The sequence below is a fragment of the Symphodus melops genome, assembly GCF_947650265.1.
Source record: "Symphodus melops genome assembly, chromosome: 18".
Classification (NCBI taxonomy): domain Eukaryota; kingdom Metazoa; phylum Chordata; class Actinopteri; order Labriformes; family Labridae; genus Symphodus; species Symphodus melops.
The window spans coordinates 9,937,702-9,951,725 of record NC_136708.1 but is presented as its reverse complement, the minus strand read 5'-3'; the positions used below and the strand labels follow the sequence as shown (position 1 = coordinate 9,951,725).

The window sequence follows — 14,024 nt, the reverse complement described above, 5'->3', positions numbered from 1 at the left end:
CCTCTCTGTACCTTGATGTATTAGTAAGACAATTGTTTATTAGTTCCACATAATGTGCAGAAGTTCTGTCAGCTGAATCCGCTGCATCTACAACAGCAAGCTTAAATACACACATTACTCCAAACATATTAACTCCCCTCCACAGTTTTTCTCTACCTGATGAGCAACCATCAGTGGGTAGAAAACCAGAAAACAACTTTTGCTGCATTCTGGTGTTGTAAGTAATCACCAATTAATGACTTCCAGCCAGGACCTTGAACTGCAGCGTTTACAGTCAAACTTGAGAAGTGACTATAGATGTGACGGTGTGTTCAGATTAAAAAATAAGAAAGCAAATGTTCCCCTCCAGATATGACTGGAAGACAAATGTCATCATATCTTGGTGAGTGACATCTCCTAGAGACGTGCTCTTTTGTCTTTTTCTGCTAGGTCTCAGTTTTGATGTGAACAGAGGCTTCACTCTACTGCAGTGTTATGAGTAGGGCTGGAAATCTTTGGTTGTCTCACGATTCAATTCTTAATCTTGAGGTCACTATTCAGATTTTTTTCCCCCCCCCAATTCAAAACGATTCATGATTCAAAGTCTATTTTTGGATCTGTTTACTTCAGGATCTTCACCTCTCATCTGTGAGACTGGCTGCATTTCTTGCAGCACAATCTGGCATTCTACTGAGCTAAAGAGCTAGCCTTAGCACCTAGCAGAGAGAAACCGATTAGCTAAAACATTTTTTTTTTTTTTTGGGGGGGGGGAGTTATGAATCTATTTTAAACCTCAAAAGATAAGAATCTCAAGATTTATATTAATCTTTCTTTTTTTTCAACTCGAGTTGTGAGCCAAAAAGAAACATTTTCTTGTGGCTAACATGCCAAATAAACAGTTTGTAAACTATTTGTTTGGGTTTTTTTTTTTTATTAGAGCTCAGATCGAGGATTTCTGATGCATTCCAGAAAGTCTGTAAATGTAAACACTGATTAGTTTTCATGACGCAGCATGAAACAGATCCTCAGGTAAACGTATAGATCTAGACTAGTTTTTTTTTAGAGATGAGTAAATGCTGATGACGGCCTGGATGTGATTACTGCTCACTACACCAAAGCCTGCTGATAACATGATGGGTCAATACTACGCAAGCTTACACCACCCATCCTAAAATCAAGACCTCCACCAACAAATTCTACATTTTTGATGCAGAATGAGGTTTAATGGACGGCTTATTTTATAAAAATCAGCAACAGAGAGGATGGAAAACCATTTACCTTGAAATCAAAACTGCACAAAATGAACCCACGGGAAATGAAGTGTTAAAGGGCAAAAGAGCCAATTTAAACTGGGTAATGAACACAGTGTTCTGTAATAATATTTCAATGTAACTTGATGAACTTGGTCTCAGGAAACCTCTTGTTCTCTGCATGGAATTAAACGACTTGGCTAAACAAGACGTAGTGCAATATCAGTGAGGTGAGGGGGTTGTTCACTCGTGCACATTTTCCCATAATTCCACTTGATAAAGAATGACCGAACCCTGATATTTTGGCTGGAAGCCTATGAAGAACCCCCACTGGTCCCAGGACCCCCACTTTGGGAACCCATGCTGTACACTTTTTTTTTTGGCAGCGACTCATTCATTGGCAGTACAGCCGGGTGTTTTCATGTGTGCCATAGATAGCATGTTCATTTAATGAGTGAATAATATCCCCCTGCATGTCCAATGAACTGTGGGTTGGGGGCCTGGGGCCAGGGGTCGGGGGGGTGATGATAACACAATGGGAGTGTTAGGGACTGTGGGAACCAATTCTCTGTGGGACAATGGACACTTCCACAGTGGCCACAGCGTGCCCATTCACTATCAGCTGCTGGGCCAGCGTAGCACGGCGCTGAATATGCACCAGCTCAGCACAATGCTGCTTTCTCCCAAACAAGACCAGACTGTTTCCTATCCCAAAGACAACACAGGCCAGCTCTCGCCTATACACCGCCTCATTCTCACATAAGCAGTCTCTTTCTCACTCGCTCCATGTCTGCATGTCTCTCTCGCTTTCTCCGATTGTCACACACACCAACAGGAGGGTAGCAACAAGGCCAGCGAACGAGGAGATAGGCTGGGGCTGCCGTGCTCAAAGTAGGCCACAGTTTCTCTCAACCAGAGCTCCTGGTCGCTGAGATATTCTGGGCTCCAATGTTATTAGCGTAACCCAGTTTACCCAGTACCAGGTGACTGCTGGAAAAGGCACTCCCCACTGGGACTCGCACTCTCAAGGACAATGCACCCCAAGGGTGGGGAGGAGGGTGGGGAGAAAGGTGGTGCTGATGCAGGAGAAATATGATGAAAGAGGGAGATTGAGATTGGATAAAGTGGAGTTAAAGTGTGTGTGTGTGTGTGTGTGTGTGTGTGTGTGTGTGTGTGTGTGTGTGTCCACACTGTGTTGTGACCCTGACTCAAACCTGTATTAAACCTCGTCTTTTGTGTATGTGCACTCTGGTTGCTGCAGCAACAGAGCCTGAGAACCAGTAGGGAGGCGGGGCTGAGAGAGAGAGAGAGGGAGAGGGAGAGGGAGAGAGAGAGAGAGAGAGAAAGTCACTGTGATCACACAAACACACTAGGATCTTGCTGCTTATATTTTAAACTTTTAAGGACTTCCTGTTGAATGACATTATTTTTACTATGACTGAATTTGCAATAAAAGACACACAACAGATTCAACCAATTACTTTTTTAAACCAACATAAAATACAGTATTCAGGAATTCATGACTGATCAAAGCCCATTACAGTTTGATTGGCCCAGAGCCAAGTTACTTTTTTGCACAAAGTAAACGTGTGTGTGATTATTTGCTACCAATTATACATGAAAGACTTTTTGGGGAGGTGGGGTGCTGAAGAGTAACTATACACATACATCAAATATAACTTTTTATATCCTGCAATTTCTTATTTTATATCTGAAGGCTACACACGCAGGAAGCAGGAAGTCGTTCATCTGAGATCCTGTCATATGATATTAAAGAAATAGCAATGATTCATTCTCTTTATGATTCATATTTTCAATAGCAGATGATCAGACATAGTATAATCTAACTTTTTACAGTTATTCCTTAACACTATTCACCCAGCCTTGGACCTAATCCATATTTTAGTTGTTCCTTAATTGAAAATAAATCCAGGACCTTGTGAAGTTTACCTTTACTGTGAGGTCACGTCACACTTTAAGCTCCCGTGAGGTGTGTTTATGTGATTATGAAACCACAGACAGATTCACTCTTAATGAGCTACAAAAGCAAACAAGTAAAACAGACTGAATATTTCTTTATCGTTTCTTTTCAATGCCTGAACCGGCTGCACAATCTCTCTTTTTTTTTTTTTTTTGGCTGAATAGTCGAAAGCCAAGTATATGTAGGAGAACACACACACACACGTATGTGAGGTGATAAGTAGTGTAAATTTATCCACATGAGCCTCTAAAATCAACATAAGAGCTTTAAATACACAGGATACTCTAAGTCCAACTAGAACTAGTATCAGGCTATTTAGATGGATCAAGACAGGAGGACAGAAAACAAGTGGAGAGTAAAGGTGTTCTATACAGAGACTGAAATGAGTTTTGTTGAAGATTAAAAAAGGACAGTCTCTACACTCAGCTGGTTCAGTGTATAACCTCTTAATGAAGTCATCTGCTGACTGTATTAGAGAGGATGTGTGTTGTTTTCTTTAGTCTCTGTTGTGTCCCTGCAGGCACGCTGAATAAAGGCTATCTAAGGTGAAGCTTACTTTTTAAATACGAGTCAGTGCAGACGTTTAACTTGTAATGGTAGAGGATTAGTAGCTTTTAAAAAAACAATCTCCATCTTAAATTGAGCTTGAGCTTGAGCTAACTGCTGCTAGCATGCGCAGGTAGTTACATTAACTTAACAAAAATACATAAAACAAGTGTGACGACGTTGGATAACAGTCTGCTGTCTTCTTAACTGATCTATATAAAAACCTGCTGCACAGCAGATGTTTTATTTAGCTTTATTGGAGCATTATGGCTGCCGTGTCAAGGACTTCTCGGGCCTGTGTTGGTTGTTACAGTCCACCTACCTGCATGGAGTCGGCGCTGATTATTTCTCCCTGGAGTCGTTTACCGATCTCGATCGCCAGTTTGGACTTCCCAGTTCCGGTAGCTCCTAAAATCACCACCAACGAAGGAACCATCGCTCTCCTCAGTGCACGCTGCACGCTGAGAGCGGACGCCGCCATGATGCTGGCACCCAGCTGACGGTGGCGCGCATGCGCAGTGGGCATGCAGATGGGAGGTGGTCTCTGTTACCAGGCAACAGCCAGACGTTACTCTGACAACTGTGATTGATTGTGGTTTAAATGGTGGGTCTTTCATTTTAGGAGACTAAATTGTTTAATAATTATTTGAATATTGGAGCCTTTTTGATGTGGAGTAAACATAGATTGTCACGTATAGAATAAGCTACAGGGATCTGATTTAGAAAATAATATTTACCAGCCAATAAACCGTCTGAACTGACTCATCCTGCTTTTTTGTTGCATTTGTGAACATGTGATTGCTGATGACGTTTTCATTGTTTATGAAATGCTCTGGATATATGTATGATTTCAACATGGTTACAATGATTTCTATGAAAACAGATCACTGCAGCAGGGAGCAAAGATGCTTGTTGCCATGGTTAAGATGCTAGGATGGGTTACCTTGGAGACTGCTGGAGAGAACAAATGCAAAGAGAGAGGGGTGTTTAATCATACAGGTGGTGCGAATGACTGACTTTTTTTTATTGTTATCTAAAGAAAATTAAATTAATGTAGTGTGTTTACACATAATTGTAGCAACAGACTAACAAATAGGCATGTGTGGTCACATAGGCCCTGCAGAGAAGACAAACAGGTTCATGATGTCAAACCTTATGTTTATTATTTTTCTGACTTACTCTTCATACACAGAGGCTTATGAGGTACATAAAAACAAAGTGCTGAGACAAGGCTCCAAAGTCACCATAGTCAAACTCCCAAGGTAATAAGCCACATCCACTGCTATCATGACTGTGCCAACAGAAGAGACCAGTGACCAAAACAAGTCAAACAATTTCAAAAAGAAATATTGAAAAACCACTAAAAAGGGTCCAACCTGTTGAAGCTGGGCTGGTGGCAGTTTGTGCCAAATGAATGAGCAGAATTAAATTACAGCTGATGCAGAGGAGGAAAAAAATAAACATTCATGATATTGTGATGCATTTGTTTAGCCAAGTACATCATGACTCCTCTGATATCACACTTGACTCCTCTGATATCACACTTCCTTTCCACTCATGTTGAGCATTATATTATAAATATACAGCATATAATAACAGGGGATGTTTTCCTCAAGCACGGCCTGTGGCCCTGTCACAGGGGCTACAGCGTACTTGGGAGTTTCCTGAGTGCTGCTAAGAGCAGGGCATGCTACTCATAATCGAGTCATTTACAGTACTAGCTCCAAGGCTACAGTGTTCACTGATGCATGGCTTATGGAACAATAGGGAGCACCAGGCTTGCTCAAAAGCAAGGAGAAAGCGCTCACAATTTGGGGGTCACTAAAGGCTACGCAAAGCAAGAAGTTTAATCGGTAGATCCTCTTAATTCCCCCCCCCCCCCCCCCCCCCCCCCCCCCCCCCCCCATCCTTCTCCACGCCACATTTGATAGAGTGCTACAGCTAGAGTGATTGGATTGGATACAGGAGCATTTCACTGCTTTCCCTGGAGAGAAAGCAGACCATACATGCTAATCTTCAGCACACACCCACCAGTAAAGCCCTACATGCTACAAAAACAAAAACAGTCATTAGCTCACACTGAAACACAGCTTGGTAGGAAAATATAGTATAAAACTTTAGTCAACGCTGACTTGTACAAATAAACTCCAGAGACAGAAAAAGTAACAAACGGTAAGGAAAATAATTAGGCAATGCAAAAAAAAAAAAAAAGTAGTGACAAAGTGGCTAGTGTGATCAATGTTCAGTACGGTAAGTGTTTTATTTTGACTCTTTTTCCATAATCATTTTATTAACAAAAATAGAAGCTTTGAGTTATCTTTGAAAAGCCAGCAAGCTCGACCTGAATTCAGGACTCAGGGCCGAAAGGAAACTAGGATGAGTTTAGTAGACAGCTCTGATTTTGGTTTGGAAGGACTGTACAGTAAGGGTACTATATACACATTATCCAACAGGATAATCTACGTACATTGAAAGGCTTCTATAGGCTTTACATCGAATGCAAAAAAAATAAAATATTAATGATTCACAAAAATCTGACAGCAAGATGAAAGACACATACAGTCGGAACTCACGGGGCTTCATCTCCAAGCCAAAACAAATTACCTTTTTGATGTTGCTTAAAAATACAGTTTACTTAAGCTATTTAACATTTTTGGTGGTTTATTTGAAGCCAATATTCACCTTTTTAGCTAGTCTCCATGGCACATACAGTATATTAAATACAGAGTGATATCTGGGGTAAAGATCTTTTAAGAGTTCTGCAAGTGTTTAAAAATTGATAATCAAATTTAAACAATGCCTGCATGGCAATATATTTACTAAATGTCTCCAAATACTGCTACAAAAAAAAGGCTGTTTCTGCTGACATGGTGCTGCTTCCCAGACATTGATGATGCAAGATAGAAAAGCTGAAGTTATAACAGGAAATCTGCAGGCACTGAAGTGAGGACTTAACCTGAGCTTTTTTTTTTTTTTTTTTTGTAAGGTGTAATTTTGTTTATCTATTCCCAGTTGTAACATTATTGATCCAAGGCTCTGTATAGTCCCACTACAGTCCACATTCCCATAACCAGTCAGCACAAAGTTTGATTCTTTGAATGAGGACTTGAATAACGTGAAAGACAGAAAAATAAGAATCAGAGTGAAGGTTACATGGTGTGGAGTATGAAAGAGGAAAGGAAAACTGAAGCAGAAAAAAAAAAAAAAAGGCACAACCCGAAAACAAAAACATACACGTTGTATGCCAAACACGTAGAAGTACGGGACACAAAAGTAGGTGACATTTGAAGGCGTACGAACCTTAGGGAGGCTTTAAGCCTGATGACACACAGAAAATAGAGACATCACTGCCGTGCAAGCACACCGAGCTCATTCATGACCGAAGTGACGTCTGAGCAGACCATGCAGTTTTGCTGCTAGAAAGTGCCGCATATAAAACAAGCCTTTATGTAGCAAGCAATTTTCAGTTTTTTATTTTCAAGGGGGGATATAACAGTTTAACAAACCTAAATTGAGAAACCATGGACATATGAACCTGCCTGTAAGATAACCCAAAAAAAAAAAAATTAAAAAAAAAAAAATCTATCCCTGGCTTGCCGCCGTGACTGGCTTACAACCTTGTCAATCACTTAGAAGCTAAATGTGCAAACCACAAAAGTAGAAAACAAACAAACAAAAATCCACCCGCACAATTCCAACGTGACCCATTCAAAGTGAACTTTAGTGTCTTTTGTCCTTCATTTCGTCCCGTACAGATCTGTGAGTGTTCATGTGTGTGACAGCCGACCATGCAAGCTCAGGATCGCTTCAGGTGTGCCAGTCGCTGCAGTAGCTGCAGCTGCTTAGCTTTCAACTGCTTCCGCTCCTGAGCTTTCTGCCTTTCGCTGGTGTGCAGCTGATGCAAGTACTCTGTGGCTCGAGTTAGGATCGCCACCTTTGGCGTCTTTGGGCAGTCCGCTAAGCCTGGGATCTCATCCCGCAGGGACAGGAAACGCGAGCGCAGGTCGTTCCGCCGTTTGCGCTCCAGAAAGTTGTGCGCCTTGCGTTTGTCCGTGTCCTCGCAGTCTGAGGACTGCGGGCTGGAGAGGTGGGGAAAGTAGTGGGGCTTCGTCGGAGAGCTCAGGGAGTGAGAGCTTGTCGAGGAGGATGGGGGAGACGAAGGAGATGCTGAGGAGGTAGGAGAGGAGGCGCTGAGGTTGGGCGATTCTGACCTGACCCCAGTCACATGACACTTTCTGCTGTCAAAGTTCAGGGGGGCATTACCAGGCCGGGGCTGCTGGTAATGAGAGTTCTGGTGAAGCTGGGAGGCCTGGGTGGAGACCTCCTGTCGGACCCTCTTCCGAGGTGGCTCAGCTGGTTGGGGGAGTGTGTCTGGGGAGGGCGCAGCATAGTTGTGCTGCTGTTGGTGAATGGAGATGTGGAAACGCTTCATGCCATCCAGGGGGTCAGCTCGCACTGTGATGGTCACCGGTTTACGAGTTTTGACCAGTCGATGAGGTTTACGTCGCTGCTGCTGCTGCTTGTGCTCCACTGTCACCACATCAATCTCCTCTTCGTCATCGTCCCTCTCGTCTTCATCATCTGAAACAACAAAAGTAAAAGGCGTTAAAGTTTATGCTAGAGTTGAGAAGAGTCTGCACAGGATTGACACTTTCCTGCCTCCATCAAGAAATCAAAAGTCCCCGTAAGAAAACAACTATACATTTCTAAATCAAAATCGGCCTGCTTTTACACACACGCACTACTGAACACAAGCTGAATCAGGTCTGCTCCCTGAGTGGACATCAGCTGTCTTTATTTACTCTTGTGGACAACAATAATAGGCGGCAGAGACAGATGAGACAAAGTGGCACACTTAGAATCATTTTCTGCTATTTTAACGACAATAAAAATAAAGCTATCCAACACAAGGAAAAGGTTCATCAACTTGATTCAACAGACTTGACGAGAGTTCCAAATGCTCTTGTAAAACACAACTTGGAGAGTAATTGCAGCACTGATTATTTGACTGCTCAGTAAGCTGTGCTCTTTGTATGGACAACAGTAAAGATGGGACACAAAAGAGCTCTGGAGGGAGGGAGGAGTGCCTGCCTATTGTTTACAACAGTATTCATATGACAAAAGATGACATCTTATATTACATGGCATACAGAATGAATTCCCTTGAGCAGCCTCATAATGACTTTTTATTGGAGCTTAAGCTTATTTTATTCCCATGATTGCTCATTCTCCTTTGAGCTCATATTATCCCCCGAAATGGTGTGAAACACCGCTTCAAACTCCTGTCAAAGAATTCTGCAGCCCTAGCCCGACCTACTAAATGGCTAATCCATGCTCTATTCACAGCGCGGGCTGGCTCCGACCAAATCCACCCACTGACACAATTGGCGCTGCAGCCTGTTGAGTGGAGGAATGCAGCAACAAGTTTCCTTTTGTGACATTCCACACACCATTATGCACGGTCCAATCTCTGCATCACATGGTAGCCTGCATACCAATTTCTACCATTTGGTTATGAAAATGGAAAAAAAATAATAATCATTTTGGAGTGAGGAGGAATTCTGGCTATAAATAAAATCTCTGCAAGTGTTGACTTTCCTTCCTTCCTTCCTTTAAGTTTTACATAATTAGACTTCAAGTTGCCCTCTCTTATTGAATTCGTGTCCATACTTAGCTAGGCAATGCAGAGAGGATATTGTAAATCATAAGTCAGACTGGAGGAGCATGCAGGGAGAGGGAGCAGCTGGTCTGCTGGAGCTCAGCCAGGCAGCAGATGTTTCAATGGGCGTGTCGCGCTCAGGGCTTCAAGCATGTGTTGCATGCACCAAGGTAACGCAATGCAGTCATCATGTGCCATGCTGAGCCAGATAATAGCTAATCAAAGCAAAACATTAACTCAATAAGTTAAGCAATCGTTTTAATTCATGTCAAGTTAACCTCAGCACACCTTAAAAAGTACCTTCATTAAACAAATCAATATTAGGTTATTATAGTTACATGAGAAAACCAACATTATGCGTGTGTTTTTGTGGTCACTGTTATTCATACAGCTCACTTCACCACAATGACTAGCAGTCAATGACATATCGGGCTATAATGCAAACATTTTTTCCTGTATTCATCTGTTACTGACCTGACGAGTCGCTGTGAGACTCTGAACCAGAGGACACCTGTTTCTTGCATCCCCCGGTTAACGGGAAAGTGAGGACGGCCGCCGGGTCCACACAGTCCGACGCCAGTCCGCTGAGAGCCGAGGCGTCGGCGGGGGCAGTCTGCGCTCTCCCCGGAGATGTGACGGCGGAAACGGCAGCGACTTTGGCGGCCGCCGCCCCCGTCCCGGGAAAAGATGCGCAGCGCTCTCCTACAACTCTCTCCAGCTGCTGTCCAGCCGAGAAGCCGCTCCACATGCAGTCCTGGATGATGATGGAGCTCAGGTTCCCAAAAGAGTCATTGGCCGTGGTCAACTTGCAAGGAAGATCCTGCTGCTGCTGCTCGTCCTCCTGCCCTAAGAACTGAGACACCCACTCCAACTTGTCCCCTAGACTTGGGCAAAGCAGCCCGACCCTGCCCGACCCCTCCACTGCCCGGATAGGCGACATGGGCGGGGTTGGTACCAGCTCGAATTTCTTCCAAATGTCCTCACTGGGCGCTGTGGACTTAAAGAAATCCTCGTCCGGGTCGTGGTGGTCGTCGTAGAAATAATGTTGGTAGTGGTCAAGGTGGTCCATATCCCAGTTTTCATAACGAGGCGCGGTGGAGCTAATGCCCGGCATGGGGGCTGCAGGCAGGGGGGGTGAATCACTCCCTGTTTCCTCTGTCTGCAGGGCGAGAGAGCACACAGTTGTAAGAGAACTGAGCTTCATTCTCATCAAAATAATCGCACCCCTGTCCGCAGACATGTTGCCCTCTGGGGTAAAGCGCTGATTCTGTGGCCGTGCATAATGCAGCTATTTTGGACGCATCACACTGGGTTAATTATAATGTTTGGAACAGCAACACATCGACCTATTTTTTTAAGAGACAAACACATTTGTAGCAGATGTAGACTAAGCAGGCTACCTGTACCGGAACAAGGTGTGATATTTAAGGACATAATTGAGTCTTTATTAGGAATTTAATAAGTGCCACAAAGAGGCAAAAACATGAGGAGATCGTGCGGACATGAATCCTGTGCTAAAAAGCGGCAAAGTTCAAGTTAAACTCCTCTGTTTTGCTGCTGAGAAGTTCAAGTTTCGCAACAGGGTTTCGTTACATAACTGTGTTTTAGTAGTATGCTGTGTCAAAGAGAGAGAGGAGGGGAGGGGAGGGGAGGGGTTCTGCTTTCTACTGACTTCAGGGTAGGAAATAGAGCGATTAAATGAGATTGTAATAGATTAATTGGACAGACAGGTAGGCTACCCGTGCTACCTGCCAATAAAGAAGAAGGGGAAGCCGTATGTAAAGTAGTTTATCTGACTCCTCCTCGGCACAACTCCCCATCAGGCTCAAAGAATTCAGCTGCGACTAAAAAGCGCCGATCAGTTAATTAAGCTGCAGATGCGCAAGAAAGAAGCTTCAAAGTAAGACTTCTAAAGACCAATTGTTCCCCGAAACCTCTTCCCTGCACTTGTGCATTCACATCATTCAGAAGGAAGTTACTGTAGACAACAAAAAAAACGAGCTTTACCTGGTGCTGACTGTGAAAATCCTCTCTGTGTACTCATAGATCAGCCGTGCGCACTGAGTAGTCCAAAACGCAACGGCAACAATGATTCTTTGTAATCCCGCTGCTCCGCTTGGTGTCTTTCTCCAGGTATAGTAAACAGTCGCCAAAGGTAACCGAGTCCGTTTGGTCGCGGTCCCACCACTCACAGAGCTGCACAGGCTTTGGTTGTGGTCACTTTTCTTTGCCGACTACTGCACTCTATGATCCGGGGGAAGGAGAGTTGGCTATTATGCATAGAAGGCGGGTCGTAGTAGCAAAGCCACGCCCCCCGTTTAAAGGCGCAGGTCACACAAAGACGCACAGTTAAGTGACACTCATTGCGAAAGAAGATACTGCTTTGCCTGTGCAACAATTATGCAAAGCTGGCTCTGCGTGTGTGTTTGAAATTGTTAACACCGTTGGGATCATCATGCTGCTTAAATAGGCTTTAATAAGGAAGGCTGCCTCTGCAAAGGCAGAGACAAGCCCATGCGTGCGTGTGTGTGCATGTGTGTTTTATGTGAACATATGGCTGTGGTATCTGATATCATCCATGCATCTCATCGTCTTTGTAATCAATATGAAGCTTATGATGTAGAGCCCTCCCTCTGAGAGAGTCAATATGAAAGCAGCCTCTGTCTGCATGCAGCGTTGTGTGTGTCTCCTTGTCAGCTGCACACACATGCTCAGACACACACACACACACACACACATGCTCACACACACACACACATGCTCACACACACACACACATGCTCACACACACACACACACACACACACACACACACACACACACACACACACACAACGATCTGCTGACCCTTGTATTTCTTGCCACATGAAACCCTCCTTGTCTTGCCTTTTCAAGAGGCCGTCCCAAACTTTGGCACACTGTCTTTTGGGTGACGATTGGGAGACATCCTTCCACTGCTCCTCTTAAGTTTCCCTTCAGCCTGGTGATGAAGCAGACAGCGTGAAATCCTCGTCTGCCCACCTCATCTTCTCATCAAACTATAAGACGCCCTCTCGCTCCCCCCCCCCCCCCCCCTCTCCTCTTTCTCTCTCTTCTGTCACTCATCCTCTATTCCTTTCCCCCCTCAGTTTTTACCCCTGCCTATACTTGTCTCCCACCCTCTCGTGCCCTCCTCATGCGCTTTATTCCCAGTCCACCCTGATCAAAAAGATTTTGACCCGACATGAAACAATGAGACTTTAGAGGTTTATATCCTCCCTTTCCCAGGAGAGAGCCCACAAAGACGTAGAACCAACAGACTAGAGAAACAGAAGCAGCAATCTTTCAATTTCCCCGTCTGTATCATGTTCTTGCTCTTGGAGTGTCCCGCTCCTTATCCCTCGTTCTCTCTCTGCTTTTATCTTATTCCTCTCTGTCTCCTGCCTTGTTACATACTTTGAAATGCTTAATCTGCCTCCCCGCTTTGAATTAATCATCAAAAGTGAATGGGTGCAAGGACCTGCTCCTTTAAATCAAAAGAAAAGAAATGGCTTTTCAGATAATATAAGAAGATTAATTGAGGTTATCCCTGATCTTGAATCCCCACTTTTTAGATTATTTATATTCACAGAAATGTGCTCTTTCAGATTATAAAGCAATATGTCAATGACATGCAAAAGTGAATATGATGGCAGAAAACATTTTCTGCGAGCAGATCCCCACATAGATGTTTTGTGGTCGGGCTCAAGGGAAATAGTTAATTTACAGTAAATCTCCCATGGATTAGAGAGCTGTGTTTGTGTGAGAAAAAAAAAGGAGGGACTACTTTCATCTCATGTGTCTCTTTCTGTCCTCTACAAGAATGCCCAAATGAAACAGAAATGAGAGAGGCACTATCTATCGATCGATAGATCTATCTATCTATCTATCTATCTATCTATCTATCTATCTATCTATCTATCTATCTATCTATCTATCTATCTATCTATCTATCTATCTATCTATCTATCTATCTATCTATCTATCTATCTATCTATCTATCTATCTATCTATCTATCTATCTATCTATCTATCTATCTTTTCAAAAGTGTCGACATCATTCCCTCTATACACAACAAGTTTGACAACACTTCATTGTCAATGGTCACCACTCCACCACTCTCTTTCTGCATGGTTTTTAAATATTTTATGACAAAAGATACAACAAGAAAAAAAAAAAAGATGGCCACATCGGTTTGTCCGTCTAATCAGAGACCGGGGGTTTCAGGATAAATCAGAGATTAAAAACACTCACGTACAGAAGTGTTTGTGTTCCTTCTACATTTCTCCTTCGGCCTTTTGTTTTTAAAAAAAACTGCCATCAAATGTTTATTACATTTTAATGTAAGATGATGTTCTCTTTCCATTAGATAATGTGACATTCAGTGACGCTATAATGATCCCCATGGGGCTGTTGCAGCTGCAGTAGCACTGCTAGTGTGTGTGTGTGTGTGTGTGTGTGTGTGTGTGTGTGTGTGTGTGCACATACAGGAGTGTGTCTATAAGGTTTGTGTCAAATGAGTGTTCGCAATTAGATTCATTATTTTTAGAAATGCTGAAATACAGATCCCAAGATATAAAGAGAGAGAGA

General features: G+C 43.3%; 2 protein-coding genes across 2 annotated transcripts in view; both read right to left on the bottom strand.

Moving 5' to 3' along the window:
• The window catches only part of trit1 (tRNA isopentenyltransferase 1), a 37,666-nt gene extending 33,349 nt beyond the window's left edge, over positions 1-4,317 (bottom strand). Inside the window, exon 1 of the mRNA XM_079368201.1 lies at positions 4,079-4,317. Coding sequence (XP_079224327.1) covers positions 4,079-4,282 — 204 coding nt within the window. The 5' untranslated portion in view covers positions 4,283-4,317. The remainder of the gene's footprint in view (positions 1-4,078) is intronic.
• Positions 4,318-6,752: 2,435 nt separating this feature from the next.
• On the bottom strand, positions 6,753-11,680 carry myclb (MYCL proto-oncogene, bHLH transcription factor b). The gene is made up of 3 exons (XM_079367943.1): positions 11,423-11,680; positions 9,890-10,574; positions 6,753-8,337 (listed from the first exon to the last, which is right to left on the bottom strand). Exons 2-3 carry the CDS (start codon positions 10,527-10,529, stop codon positions 7,553-7,555), a joined length of 1,425 nt encoding a protein of 474 aa, XP_079224069.1. The 5' UTR covers positions 10,530-10,574; positions 11,423-11,680; the 3' UTR covers positions 6,753-7,552.
• Between the last annotated feature and the right edge of the window lie 2,344 nt (positions 11,681-14,024).

Excerpts from the sequence above, each read along its gene's own strand:
- myclb (XM_079367943.1), bottom strand. The coding sequence starts at position 10,529 with ATGCCGGGCATTAGCTCCACCGCGCCTCGTTATGAAAACTGGGATATG. Across the intron at positions 8,338-9,889 it reads GTCTCACAGCGACTCGTCAG|ATGATGAAGACGAGAGGGAC; the intron begins GTCAGTAACAGA and ends TTGTTGTTTCAG.